Source organism: Crocodylus porosus, unplaced genomic scaffold, assembly GCF_001723895.1.
Source record: "Crocodylus porosus isolate Cpor-Errol unplaced genomic scaffold, CroPor_comp1, whole genome shotgun sequence".
Taxonomy (NCBI): Eukaryota; Metazoa; Chordata; order Crocodylia; family Crocodylidae; genus Crocodylus; species Crocodylus porosus.
The window spans coordinates 66,164,116-66,178,340 of NW_017728907.1; the positions used below are offsets into that span (position 1 = coordinate 66,164,116).

General features: G+C 40.5%; 1 protein-coding gene across 2 annotated transcripts in view; it reads right to left on the bottom strand.

Annotated features, from left to right (window-relative positions):
• Positions 1 to 520: 520 nt before the first annotated feature.
• SLC44A5 (solute carrier family 44 member 5) overlaps positions 521 to 14,225 on the bottom strand; it is a 36,400-nt gene continuing 22,695 nt past the window's right edge. The window contains exons 11-13 of one of the 2 annotated variants that reach the window (XM_019531638.1): positions 13,559 to 13,647; positions 12,378 to 12,462; positions 521 to 2,233 (exon numbers count right to left, since the gene is read on the bottom strand). In XM_019531638.1, coding sequence (XP_019387183.1) covers positions 2,127 to 2,233; positions 12,378 to 12,462; positions 13,559 to 13,647 — 281 coding nt within the window. In that variant the 3' untranslated portion in view covers positions 521 to 2,126. Of the gene's footprint in view, positions 6,410 to 12,377; positions 12,463 to 13,558; positions 13,648 to 14,225 lie in introns of both variants that reach the window. The other variant, XM_019531637.1, reaches the window with a different exon arrangement.

A 14,225-nucleotide genomic window follows, 5' to 3' on the forward strand; every position in this document is an offset into this window, starting at 1 on the left:
GAAAGCCCTATGCACTAGTGCAATATAACAATAAAAAATATCCCTATCACCTCTGGGTTTTTAGCACAACACTCCTTTTACTTTAGTGTCAAATTTAATGTTATGAATATTGGTCCCTTTAAGTGTGTATATTTTTTAAGTTATACAACGTGCCAAAAGGCTTCCAGTAGTATATTCTAAACCAAATGTTACCATATTAAATAGAGGTATTAAGAATCAGTTCTGAGCTGAATATTCCTCGTCACCATGTTGTAGAGATGCGTCACTCCTGGAATGATTCTGGTGGTGAGGTTTATTATACTCATGTTCCTGCTAAGGTTGTGTTATTTGAAGGTAATTGCTGGAGCTTGTTTCTTTAATGAGATGTATTAACAGTATCGGTTGTGCTCAGAGTTCGAGACAGATGCTCTTTTGTGTAGCATGGCACACATTTGAATAAAAAACATATTTTTACAGTGAGTTTTCATAAAGGTATTTATTTACAGTTCCCCACCAAAATAAATGTAACAACACAAATATATTCTTCTGTTATATCTAAATCTTTATTAGAACAGACCCCGGGAGCTGTAAAACAATAAGTAACAACAAAGTTCATTAAATAGTAAACATTTTAGTTATCAAAGATATTTAAACAATATGTTACTCATATTTCTGCACAGCAGAAGCAAACATATTTTAGAGCTCAGACTGTCATGTGCTCATGTTAATTTGGTTTTGCATGAAAATAATAGTCTCCAAAATTAAATTAAATCAAATTAAGGACATAAAAGTAATAATAAGTGAAATAGACAGGAACTTATTTTTTTGTCAAATGTTGAGTTGTCTTTTTGTGATTAGACAAATAACTATTTGGGACAAATACTTGTGGACCCTTTCTGTAACATAAAGTAACAGACTGAATTAGTTTTTATATTAGTAGCACTAGTAGTATTACTTAAATATGAAGAGCAGTTATATTCCTAGTTTCATCATAGTGCAGTACAAATTACCAATATATTACAAGGAAACTGATCATCTGTATCAAAAGTTAGAAAATTAAAGGTCATCTATAAAACACTTCCAGAAGAGTAAATAATCTGTCTTAAAATGAAGCATCTACTTTACATTTATGAACATACAAATATATATTACACTAGTGTAATATATACCTACTGGATTCCCTTTTCATTCTTCTATTTTAAATCAAAAGAGCCCAAATTCTACCCTCCTTTCCACCTGTACAAGGAGAGTTATCTTTGTAGCTGAAGACAGAATAGGGCTCCCATTAAAGAGTTCAGTATGTCATAAATTAGATTTATAAAATGTTTACTACAGGAACCAAACATTTTTACATGATTTTCTTGTAACAGAACCACTGCCTTATGCTTTATCTTGAAGCATAGGGTGCACTTTCAATAATCTGACGACAGCAACCAGAGACATGTGCATGATGCAGTATATAGTAAAAATGTCAAATTTATTTAAATTGCAGCTTATTTTGTACCGATTCAAGTAAACTGAAAGAGTCTTGTATTTTCTATTGAGCAATTTCTGTTTTGTGGTTGAAAAGTTGTGTGTAAACTTCAAAATATGAACTGGGTAATAATAATAGCCAGTAAGGCACTTTGTCATAGAGGACACAGTAGTACAGGTTGGGTGACTGGAAACTGTTTAAAGAGAGACTTCTACACTACAACAGCAATACAATCTGTCATACCACATCTTTCTGTAACCATTGATTTTAGTAGCATGTTGAAAATGAGTCTCTTTCTCGACTGAACATTGTGGCAGCTGAAATCTTTTTACTGTCTTATAGTAATATATATAACAGTAAAACATTTCAAACCTTTTAATGCTAATATTTAAAACTCTAATCAGCTTCTTCAAAACACCCATACTGCTAGAATCAAAAGCTAAATACAACTCAGAAAAGAAAAAAAAAAAATCTCAGTATAAAAATGTTCCCATCTTGTTTGTTTCTTTGTTTTGTTTAACAATCCCGCTACAAATGCTGATGGCTTCACATATTATAAACTTTGGTATAAAACATGCAAGAAAAACCAACAATGAATATCTTGCTGGGGAAAGAATGACTCAAAACAGGACTAAATCAAACATGATTGTATGGTTATGGCAGTGGGTATATTTTACTGTCTCTTGGTTTCTACATTCTGCTTGTTCAAAATCTTCAAGAGGGATTTATTCATGTAATAACGTCTTTCTGAAGAGCCATCATGTCTTTCTAAATCTTCCACTAGGAGGAAGAACGGCACAGAGTAAATGATCAAATCAGTACAATAAGAAAAGTAATAACGCCACCTGCTGAACTTTTAAAGCACAACAGCACTCTAAGGTTTTTCAAAATATTTCTATACAGGACATTTTGGCATTTAAATATACTGTAAACAAAGTTGGAATAATAATCACCCCTTTGTCACTACATGGGCTTGCCTCTGCTTCACTAGAATCAATGGGAATTTTGCCATTAGCTTCAGTAGGTAAAGAAACAAAACCTCTATTATAGTTGATCTTACTGAATTATACTTAGGCCGTTATTTCGCCTACCTGACATGAGGAAGTATGGAAGTTTTATCTTTTTATTAAAGCAAATACCAAAGTAAAGGGCCAAATCCAGTGACTTAACTGGGATTGCTTGGGGTGTAAGTCAGCAGGATCCAGTCCAAAGTTAGCAGTCATTTGCATCAAATTAGTCTTTGATGTTATAACAAATAAATAAATGTGTTTTATTCTGTTTTGAATACCAGTAGTAATTTCTGCTTAATTCGTTCCAACATATTCAGTTTCCTCATTTACCATTTTACATTTTAAACCATTTAAAACAGCACGCAGCTGACGTATTAACTGTAGAATTTAGGTGATATTGCTTTGTAGTGTCACAGTTCTCTTAACTATTTCACTAAGAAAATGGCTTTTAAATTTTCTTCTCAGGAACACTGATCCCTTATAGTCTAAATAATTCTCACAAAATAGTAATGAATGGAGGAAAATTATGTATATATTTATATATATTTACTGTATATAAACACTGAATAATACAGTTTAAAACTTTTGCCCTTAGAAATTTTTTCTAGCAAATGCATAGTTTGTTACAAAAGTCTTCCAGTCAAATGACTGTATTACTGCTACTTTTACTATGTCACATTCCTATTAAGTTCTATGGTTACATTCATAGGATGAAAAGTATACTGCACTCAGAAATAAGCTCGTTAACTTGAGCACCCAGTAAAACTCTCCCAACCATCGCAGAACTATACCTCTCTTAATTTAGTTTCTCTGTGTGCAAAATAATAAACTCATTACAATGATATTCCGCCTTACAGAAGGGCTTGATCCTTCTTAAGCCTTTTAAGTCATGGAAGGGTCATGGTTGTACAAAGTTCAAACTGTTCACTGAGGCCTGCATTTTCAAAAAAGAGTAGCATGTTTGGTGTTTCAGCTTTTCTTTCTCAACATGAGACTCCTGCCTTATGCACGTGATAGCATGGGAAGAACAACAGGGATGATCAGAAGCTTGAGACCTGTTGTAAAAAGGCTGGATCTTTAGGAGGTGGGTACTCAGCCTTTTAAATACCCATTTAAGATGTCCCAGGATGGGCTCTCAAAAATGAAAGCCTCCCCAAATTGCTAATTACTTTTGAAAATGTAGACTAAGAGTATTAAAGACATGGCTCGCGGACTGGATCTAGCCAGCAGAGCTCCATGATCCAGTCCAAGGTACTGCCTGTGGGTCTTCAACCAGCCGTGTGTGCCACATACAGCCCTGGCCCCACATGCTGCGAGTGGCACTCAGAGTCTATTTGGTGCATACTGCATGTAGGCCGGATCTGGTATGCACACTACACAGAGCGTATAGGGCTGATCCAGGGCACGCCCCACATGGTACCTGCATCAGATGGCCCTGTGTGCTGGCTCTAGTGTGTGGGGCTGGTCTGTGGGCCTGATCCTGCCCATGAACTGGCCTCACCTCCCTCAACTGGCCTGCAGTGCTGAGTCTGATACTCTGGTGTAGGCTTTAATTCTTCTAAGTTCTAAATTTCACTCCTCACCCCATCCCATAGCAAAGAACTGATGCAGGTACCACTCTAAAGTGAGCTGGGGGAATGAGAGCACCTGCCAACAACATCTCTGATGCTCCTGCCCTTCCACAGGACTTTTAGTTCAAATAAATAACTCACTGATCATCAATTGGTTCCTGGAATCAGGCTCTGGGCTAAAATCAATAACCAAACTTTCCTCTACATTCACAAGCGTAGCCTGTCCGTGTATCCCTCTTCTACCTGTTGTGTTCCCCTCACCTAGAACTGTTCAAATGGCAGCCATACCGCATGTCCTGCAAGCGGCCAACAGGGATTGTTGCCATGGCTGTCAGAGCCACTGAGTTGGCACGGCTGCAGAACCCAGGGGGTGCACGCCATTGCTGCTTGCTTCCCACTTTAACTGCTGCCAGATTTGGGGTCTTCAGTCATCCTTGGCAACTAGAGTCAGCGGCTAGGGAAAAGAGGGTGCAAGGGGCACCTCTTGGGTTATGGCGCAACACCAATGCAGCAGCCGTAGCAGCTGCACTGAATAGCCACCACCCTGATGCTGTCCAGCCTGCAAGAAGTACCATGGTTTGGATCCAGCCTGTGGAACCAAATGAGTTGGATGCTCCTGCTCTAACCTTTGATTCCTGGTTTACTTTGGGAATGGAGCTGTCCAGCAGGGAGTGAAAAATAACTTTGGGGCACAGACTCCTAGAAAGCCTTCCTCAGGCGCTACTCTGAACTGTTCAGCTGAAATAGAACATCTTTTCTAGTTTAGCATTTGAATAGGTTGAAGTATTTTTGGCCCAGTAACACAGGCCTTTAAAATAACCTTCTTTCCTTGTGCCCATATTAGTAATATAGACTTTGTACTACTCTTCATGTGTAATGATGTAATGAAAGGGTTCATCCTGGGAGCCCTGAATAGACGGAGCTATTGTTGACTTCAGTGGTAGTTCCATGCAAGAAAGCTTTGTAGAGCTGGAGTCTTAGTGTAACGATAACACGTATGACACCAGTACTGTCTCTAGTCCTTGCATTAAAAATTATGCAATGTAAATGATTTCCCACACACAAAACTTCACATGTCTGGCTCCTTGCTTTAAATCCTGAGTGCTCTTTACCATGTAGGAGGATCAGGTCTGATTTTTAATCCTGGCCTATTACTCTGTGGCTAGCAGGAGCTGACCACAGTGCAGAGATAGTGTACACAGCCCTTGGGGGCAAGGTGAACCTTGCATTATTCAAGAGAAAGCCCTTCTGGGATAGACACAGGAAATGGGAAGTCCTTGGAGCTTATTCAGGACTGTGAAGATCTGCCTCTAAGGAATACAGCTGCATTGAGCTTTTCCTTTCAGTACTACAGCTGGAGCTTTGCCTCAAAAGCAGAGCACTATTATGAGGAGGGGACACCAAGACAAGGACCTGTCCCATCCACATCAGCTGACAATACATTTTTCATCTTGCTTTAGATAGAAAGTTTGCATGAATCACAAACTATGTTCTTCAAGTACAGTGGAAGCCTCTGTCAATGAGGTCATTGTTTAAACATAACTTCCATTTCTAAAGGAGTTTCACTATAGCAGATCTCACTATAAGCAGCTTCAAGTGTCGCCAACTCTGGCTACCCTCAGTGAGACTGAACCTGTATGGTACCTCCCTTTTCTTAATATATACAGTTTGTAATGGAAGTGATAAAAATATCAATGTGTTTTTCTATGCAGGGAATCACTAATGCATGTAGAATCACAGTTTAAACAGCTGTGAACCAGCTTGTACAGTAAAAATACAACCATAGCACCATATTTACAAATTCAGTCCCATCTGCTGGTTAGCTCTCAGATCTCAATCTATCTTTTTATGGCTGATTAGATTACACTGTAGTGCTTTCAAAAATTGCCTGAATATCCTTTACAAATATACAGTTATAAAAAGAAATGTTATCAAAACTGTTGTCATTTGAGACAGCAACCTGCGTTATAAAAGTTAATAAAACACTATTAAGCTACAAATAAAAAATGCTTCAAATTTACACTTTCCTTTTTCATAGGCACTCTATAAACTAGAATGTGGCCTTGTTTCACAGCTGTTAGTTTAAGCATTTCCTTATCTAGTTGGGTGTTAGCAAATTGCAGATATTTTTAAGATACAAGCAAAAAAGAAAAAGAATTGTCCATTGACCAGAAGCATCATTTACAGTTTTCACTTTTTCCTACTTTATACACATTCTGTTTAAAAGTCATTATTGTTCTGAAGTCAGGATTTTTTTTAATGTTATCCCAGTGCCTTCTTGGGGCTTAGCTCCTTCTTCCCCAGAATTCGGTGCAGGCTAGCTGACATGAAGTAGGGTTTTGCTGTGGATCCATCATTTCTTTCCAGATCTTCACCTGAATTTGTATCAGCAATAGCAGCCAAAGCAGCAAGCAGCAGCACAATCAAACACGCACACACAAATAAAATTAAAACAATAAAAAAGATGGAGAATCGAACAGGAGAGAAAGCAGAAGAACCAGTATTAGAAAATCTGATACAAGATGATTTAGCTGCATTGTTAAGTGGCTGGGGAACATTAAGAAAGTCCCATTTTCTCCAAGTCAGAAAAGGTTTTACACAAAACAGACAAAAACCAATGAAAGGCTATGCTGACATTTTGAAATGATGCCTGTTTATTGCCAGTTCTCTTCTTAGGCTAGAAGTCTGCAATTTTTAAAAAGGTCCAAGCACTCATAAGAGTGGCCAGATTTTGGGTGCTTTGCTTTAGAACAGGGGTGTCAGACTCACTTGGAGACCTAGGTTGGATCTGGACTGCAGGGTTCTTCACAGGCTGGATCACTAGATCCAGCTTTTCCTTTTCCTGACAGTGGTGGTCACAGTGGCTGCTGCAACTGGTTGGCCTATGGTGTATCCAGCCATAGCACGGGGTCTGGAGATGGGGGTCTGGCAGCGTGGACAGCATTGCCAGGAGGGCCAAAGGGTCCTACATTCTGCATTAGCCTGTGTTCCCCCAACTTCCAGTAGTCTGCTCTCAGCCTTTAGATAGAGAGGCTCCATGGGCCAAATCTGGGCCATGGGTGGTAAGTGTGACACCCCTGCTCTAGAACATCTAGCCAGGAAGAGTCACAAAGAAAACAGTTGGTTTTTGAACACTTGAAAATCTAGCTCTTATTTAGGTCCCTAAATAGAAGCAAGGCTCTTTCAAAAATACAGCCCTGGGCATGATCAAGGTTTTACTATAATATACCATGTTATGATTTCCTATAATATGCAGCTGTACACTGGAGGGGAGGTAAAGTGGGAATATATGTTTTGGCAACATGCAAACATAGTCCGGAGAACAAGAGCCACACTGATGGTAAGAGCACTTAGAGAAAGGATAGAGTAGGGACTGGCCACTTCAGCTCTGCTCCATTGAGGGGATGACAGCTAAGTCAGCAAAGCTCAAAAATGAGTAGCAATGACAGAGGGGAAATGGCCCCAGCTACTGATGCATCCTTTTGATAGAAGGATATGGAGGGAGTTCCAAAGAGGTTGCATGGCCTGTTACAGAGCAAATGTCCTCTCAAAGGCTAGGGGGTATGAACAAGGCATGGGACATATGCTATGGCAAACTTCCACAAAGGAAAAACCTCAAAACCTCTCCTCTTGTCTGAATCCAGTTCTCAGGTTGTAGTAGGAAAGCCAAATTATGGCTATAATGATTTTACATGAAGATGACAGCATAGGGAAGAAGTCACGTGCCACCACCCCTTCCATTATACAACCACAGTTTCCCCATAATGCTCATGCATGTTACTGAAAATTACACACTTTGGTTAAATGTCTCCTCTTACTTCAAAGGAAGTTAAACCCACTGATATCAAGAAACAGGACTGGACTCTGGCAGCTAGACTGACCTTTAGGTGCTACTGTGTGTAAGGGGTGGCACAGATACATGTCACCCCAAAGGAGTGCCATGATCCTGAGGGCTTGTCTTCACAAGGAGTTGGTCCAGCTGAAATGTAAAGGCTCCCCTTGTGCTACTTTCTGTTGTATACTCAGTAGTTAGTGTAGTTGAACATAGCCTTTCCCATTTCAGTTCATTTCTTGCAATACTATTAGTCTTCTGTCTGGCAGTGCTTTATCTTTCTTAAATAGTACAAGTTAAGATAAATCAGATGCAGCCTACTCAAGACTTAAATTTTCATTTCTAATATATCATGCATTTTGACATAATTTTTACCAAGAAAAGGCAGGACCTTTTACTTTTGATTATGTATTAATTCCTCCTTTAAAGATACCATAGATTCAAATTCTAAAATAGCCTCTCAAGCTGGCTCCCATAGCAATCAATGTATGCAAAAACCAACCCAGTGTCATGGTCAAAATAGGAGAGTCAAAGAAGATAAAGGACAACATATAAAATCACCACCAATTTTGAAACAAGGAAATCTACTGGACAAAAAATTAAAATCCTTCAGCTGAACTGAACAGGTGTCCATACGACATTTTAAATACTAGCCATATTGCCTTACCTCAGTCTTGCAGAATCCCACTCATCCAGCCAGAGTGGGGAGATTTACTGGGTGAGCTTCACCAGTGCCAACAGCTACTACATAATACAATCTTTCCTTTAAAAGGGATTCTTAGCCTTCTTAGCCTTTATGCCTGTGCAAAAACCCTGTCAAATGAACTGATGCTATAGCTTCTGAGTTGTATGACAGGAGTAGCTCATCTTATATTGTTAGATTGTATAGGGGGTCCTGCACTAACTGTCTCTAAAATAAGCCCCAGAGCAAGTGGAGGGGAAAAACACTGACTTTGGTAGAAGCAAAGAATTGGTGAGTGTAAGGCAGACGATGACTGAATGGTGGGATAGTTGTGGGGCAGTGAGTTTCTGGCAAGGTTAAGCTAATAATAGATTTTTTTTATTGGGACTGGGAACTCTCTTCAGAATTTTTCATGGTTACTTCAGATAAAAACTGCTTTCTCTATCCTAATACTTCAGAATTCATCTGCTTCCACTGCTTACTCCTACCTGAAGTCATCATAAGCCTCCACTTGTGACACACAGGCATTTCTACTATGTCCAGCTGCAATGCCATAAATAGGATTAGGCCTTCAGGTAAAGAATTAGGAGATAAGCCAAGGGAATGTTAAAACTACAAACATGTTTTTTATGCAACTACCTTACTGTCTTAGTTATAAAGGATAAAGGAAGTTAAATAAAGAAACCAGAGCACTTCACTAGAATATAGGTAAAATCATTTCAAAATGCAGTCTTGTAATAAAGCATAAGGGAAAGGAAATGCAACAAGTATGCTGGATGGGTTTTCCAAAAGTGTAGTTATTAGCTTCACTCTGCTCCTACTGGTGTTGCCTTCAGTACAGTGAAAACTGGATTTCAATGGGAAGAGTCAGCTCAATGCTGGGTGTCCAAAAACACACTCTCCAACTTTTGCTTCCTTTATTCCCAACTACTAGAAACCAACCTGTTCCTATCCGTGGCATAGTGATGAATAAAAGCTGAGGGCCTAAGTTTCAAAGATGCTCAGAACCTCAGAAAAATCAGGTCCTTTGAGTGTATGGCCAGTAACAAGAATCCCGTAGCTTTGTGAAGAGTCAAGGGAAAATAAATCCCAGTTTCTAAATGTGACCTGACCTGGCCCGTGACTTGACTAACTTGACAGAGGAGATGTTCAGAAAAAGTTTGATATTTATTTGATGTCCCTCCTTGGCATCCCACTGTGCTTGTACAGAGCCACTGGTGTTCTGGCCTCTTCCAAGGGACAGGAGGTTCCAGGGATAGGGACAGAAGTTACACATAAACTGGTTTAAGTAATCAGAAACTGGTTTAAACCTGTAACAGAACAGAAACGCAGTACATATAAACCAGTTTCAAAATGGCTGAAATGGGTTTAAGATAAACCTGATTGAATGTAGTATCAGACTTAACTGATTTGGGTCAAATCAGTTTATGAAACTTCAGTCCCAGACCCCTTCCTTGTTCAAGTTAAATCAGTCTCCCACCATCCCAGCATGTTTTGCAGCCCTGGACTAGTCCGTGCTGTCTGCTCCAACATACAAGGAGTGGCGGTGGGGGAAGGAGAGATAGGGCCACCCTCCCCTCCACTAGGCGAACCATGGCTGTGGTCTGAGACCAGGGAGGACGGTTAAACCCATCTTCTCCCATACAAAGAGCTGCCCTGCTGCTAAACGTACTGAAACTTACTGCTGGTTGTCACTGTGGACTACAAATCCCAGAAGTACCTGGAAGCAGGAAGAGGAAGTGATGAGCAACACTGCAGAGTCCTGCTGCTGTGATTCTCGACTGCAAATCCCAGATACCTTGGGGGGAGCAGGAAGAGGAAGCAAACACACAGCCCATGCTGGCTATGTGCCAGAGAGGCATGCTTTAGCGTGTCCTGTTGTTTCCCAGTTTAATCTCTGCAGCTTAAACTAACCTGCAAAGACTGAATTAATTTAGCCTTGGGCTTTCTGACTGTCTGTACTTAACCCACGAGACATAGTTTGCACATGAGACCTGACTTGCTTTCTAAAAATGGGAGGACTCCAATAACTTTAGATTAGTTACAGAGAATGTTCCTAGTGCCAGGGGGAATCAGGCTCAGACTGCTCAGCTGGCCTTTGCACTAGCCTGTATATTTCAGTGTACGGTACAGCCTTTACTGATAGGACTAGTAGTTTAATTAGCATAGTCAGAAGATGCAGCCAGATGCACTGATGACCAAGTGTTGCAGGGCACTAAGGGCAGAAACTGTCTAGAGAAAGGGTCCTGGGAACCAGGCAGAACCCCCAGGTACAGGTTGCTGTGGCAGCAGCCTAATGAGGGAATTAGCATGCACCTGCACCTGCACCTGGTCAGCTGAGCATAAGGCGGCAGGGCTCTGGGTACATATAAAGCTCCAGGGCTGGGACTGGAGGTAGTTAGTGCTCTGGCAGCAGCCAGCGGGGAAGGAGTTTGTGCAGAAAAGCTCTGCAGAGTTGATTGGTTGCCTATTCTGCTGCTGAAGTAAGACTAATGGGCTCTAGGAGCAACTAAAGTGCCTGGGGATAGGAAGCACACACTACTGAGGGAGAAACCGGCCATCTTAAAGGCCCAGAGTGTGGCCTCCAGTGTCATTGTTACTGTTAGGTTGTAGCCCAGGGGCTCATATTTATGTTGCTGTTTAATTTGGTGGACCGAACTAAGGTTATAGGGGAGGAGGAGGCCTCATTGGGGCACACTACATTGTGGAGAGAGCCCAGTGCCAGAGGGGGTATGCAGACAGGGGCCAAGGGCCCGGTGACAGCAGGGGGCCAAGCTAGCCTAAGGCCTCAGAGACACAACATTTGAATACCATCTGCAAGGCATGGGGCGTAGTAAAGGGGCAGTTTTGGAGCCACTCATCTAGCCCATAAGGCTTGGGGTGTCCCGCGAGGCACTTAGAGCCGGACCCAGCAAGGGGTCTAAGAACCCACAGCATTTAATGGGGTCCACCAGGACTGTGACCGCGTAGCAACTTGAGGGCAGCCTCCATATCTATTATTTATTATCTTGACCACCAAGACATGGCAGGTGAGACTTGAAGGCACCCACAGGGCAAAGCTGGCATGGTCACAGGGCCTTAGGGGCATCACAGCTGCCTCTAGGGACCCCACCCCATAATACCAAGGTCAAGTCCATCTGCCTTGACCTGCCAGGACCACTTTCATTACAGTAGAATCAAACCTTCACTTTTTAAATTTCGTTAAGCCTGGCGAATGGAACTAGCAGGTCTTGTTATAATCAGAGTCTCAGTTGAGACCAGTTGATTTCTCTTGTGATGTGAGCATTCTCTGAATGGAAAAAAATCAAATATCCCCTTTAGTCCCAATTTATTACTGGCAGTGACAGCTTGTTATGGGTTGCAAGGGACTGATCATTTTTTAAATGGTGTTTAAATTAACATGAAGTCAGCATGAAGCTTTTGTCTTGGTTTTTAGTATGAAACCAGAAGGACAGCAAAATTATCAGCAACATAAAGCATCTGCTAGAGAACACCTGAGTACAAAGCCTGTTGTTATTAGTAAGATGTCTGTCTGAATGGTCACTGGAAAGGTCTTGTAAAAAAGCATCCAGAAGCAACTGGTTAGTATGAATTAGGACATATTTTAAAAATAAAAAGGCAGACATCTTGATGAACCACAGTCAGTAGCTGGACTAAGGAAAGCATCTCTCTTTAAGGAACTTTGGTCTCTTCTCTATGAAGAGGAAGAACAATATTTTACTTGCACCATATGCTGTCACATCATCTCAGTTCTGGAAGGAACTGGCAAAGTTATTCTTTACCTGCAGATCACCAAAAGAGGAGTAAAGAAAGAGGATTCAATACTTACAAAAGCAGAGGAAAAGTGTATCAACACACATTGCATAGACGCTGAAGAACCCATGCGCAACTAGGTAAGAACCAATAATGACAGTCTGAAAGAAAAAAAAAGAAAAAGAAATCGAACACACTCACTTCGTGCTATAGTGGCTATAACCTGTTAAACAAATGGAAACATTTACTTGCCGTTCTATGAGTAAAGAAGTAGTTAGCCATGCTAGACTTCATAGTCTGAAGTCAGGCCGAAGGTAGGGCAGGGTGACACATAAGGGCACGTATACCTGAGTACAGAGGCTACTCCGACATGCTGGAATTCCAGCAATTACTGTGCTCCAGCAACCTCCTGTGTCTTGTGTATCAGCAACCCCATGCCAAAATGGTGGTAGGGGCACTTGAACTAAAGCTTGCTGAACTTCAGTTCAAGTGCCCCCACTGTGATTTTGAAGTTCAGGGACATTTATACATGAGACACAGCAGTGCTTTAATTAGAGCGGCTCTTGAAGCCACTCTAATTAATGTGCTGCCCTCCCGAAGCATGTGTAAAAGTGCCCTAAGAGACTAACTATTTAGTCTCCTGTTCCCCTCAAAGGTAGTGTTCTACTTTCTGTTTCACTCCAAGTTCTATAATTTTATAGCAGTCTTTCTTCTATGAAAAAGCATCACAAGTTCAAGTTATTGCATGCTAACATATAGCTGACACTGGTTTTTAAGCTGGTCATTGACCTCAATGCTTGAAAAATCACAGATGGACTAGGAAATTTAGTTTCAGTTCATTGAGTCCTTTCACTTTGTCCCCTCAGGAAAGATGGCCCACTAAGCTTCAAGATATCCAAGAATCTATGAGGGGGAGCATTTATGCAAAATCCAGCTGCTCTCTTATTACTCCATGGGGCTTCTCCATTAGAAGATATGCCATCACTGGCTGCCTACTGCCATACCCCAGGTGCTGGCTATGGAGGCTTATGAAGACCTGGCATAGAAGCTAACTCTTTTGTGGTATCCTTCCAGACACACTGTACCATTTCAGTACAAACATCATGAAAGGATGGAGCATGGCCAATCTATCTTGTCATAGGAATGGATACCATTCCCACAGAAACAGTGGTGGAGCTATTGCTCCTCAGGAACTCTGTCTCAGATGTACCCCTCCTCATTTCCTGAGTGTTCAAAGAATAAAAACGTTATCCTTACCAACAGGGGAACCCAGTAGTAATTTAAAGTTGGTGCTTCTTGTGTGAATACTTGTATTCTGTGTGTGAAGAAAAAGAAAGCTAGAACACCTGCAAGAAATATAGATCTTTAGTTATTCACAAGGTAGCTGTTCACAACTCATGTGTGCTATCAGTTCTTTATAAGGTTAGTTTATGGGGAAGTTTTTGAGCAATAAATCTCTAGATACTAATTATTCCCCATATCTGTATTCTGACAAGAACAGAAATGCAAATTAATTATTATAAAGATATCCACAATGCTAGAAAGACATGAATTAATTGCTTTGTTTCATGATTCAGACTGGGCTTTATATTAAACCTAATAAACAAGGATATACAAGACAATAAACTTTGAGGTAATAAAAAAATTGCTGGATTGATCATTTAAAAAAGCTAAGCTAGCAAAAGTCTGCTGCTTTACTTTTCATCCCTTGGAGAAATATTTAACCATTGTGGATTAAAAATAGAAATGGCATGGTTAGTGATAAACACACTTAATGATAAATCTAAAGCTAGAGATATTAATTCATGATTATATCTATGCTAAGCAGAACAGGAAAGGCATGTTAATGAATTAGCCTAAAGAATTTATCCTTAAGGAGGAAGACATGAATCAATTTCAGTATTTCATGCTTCATATTTCAGAG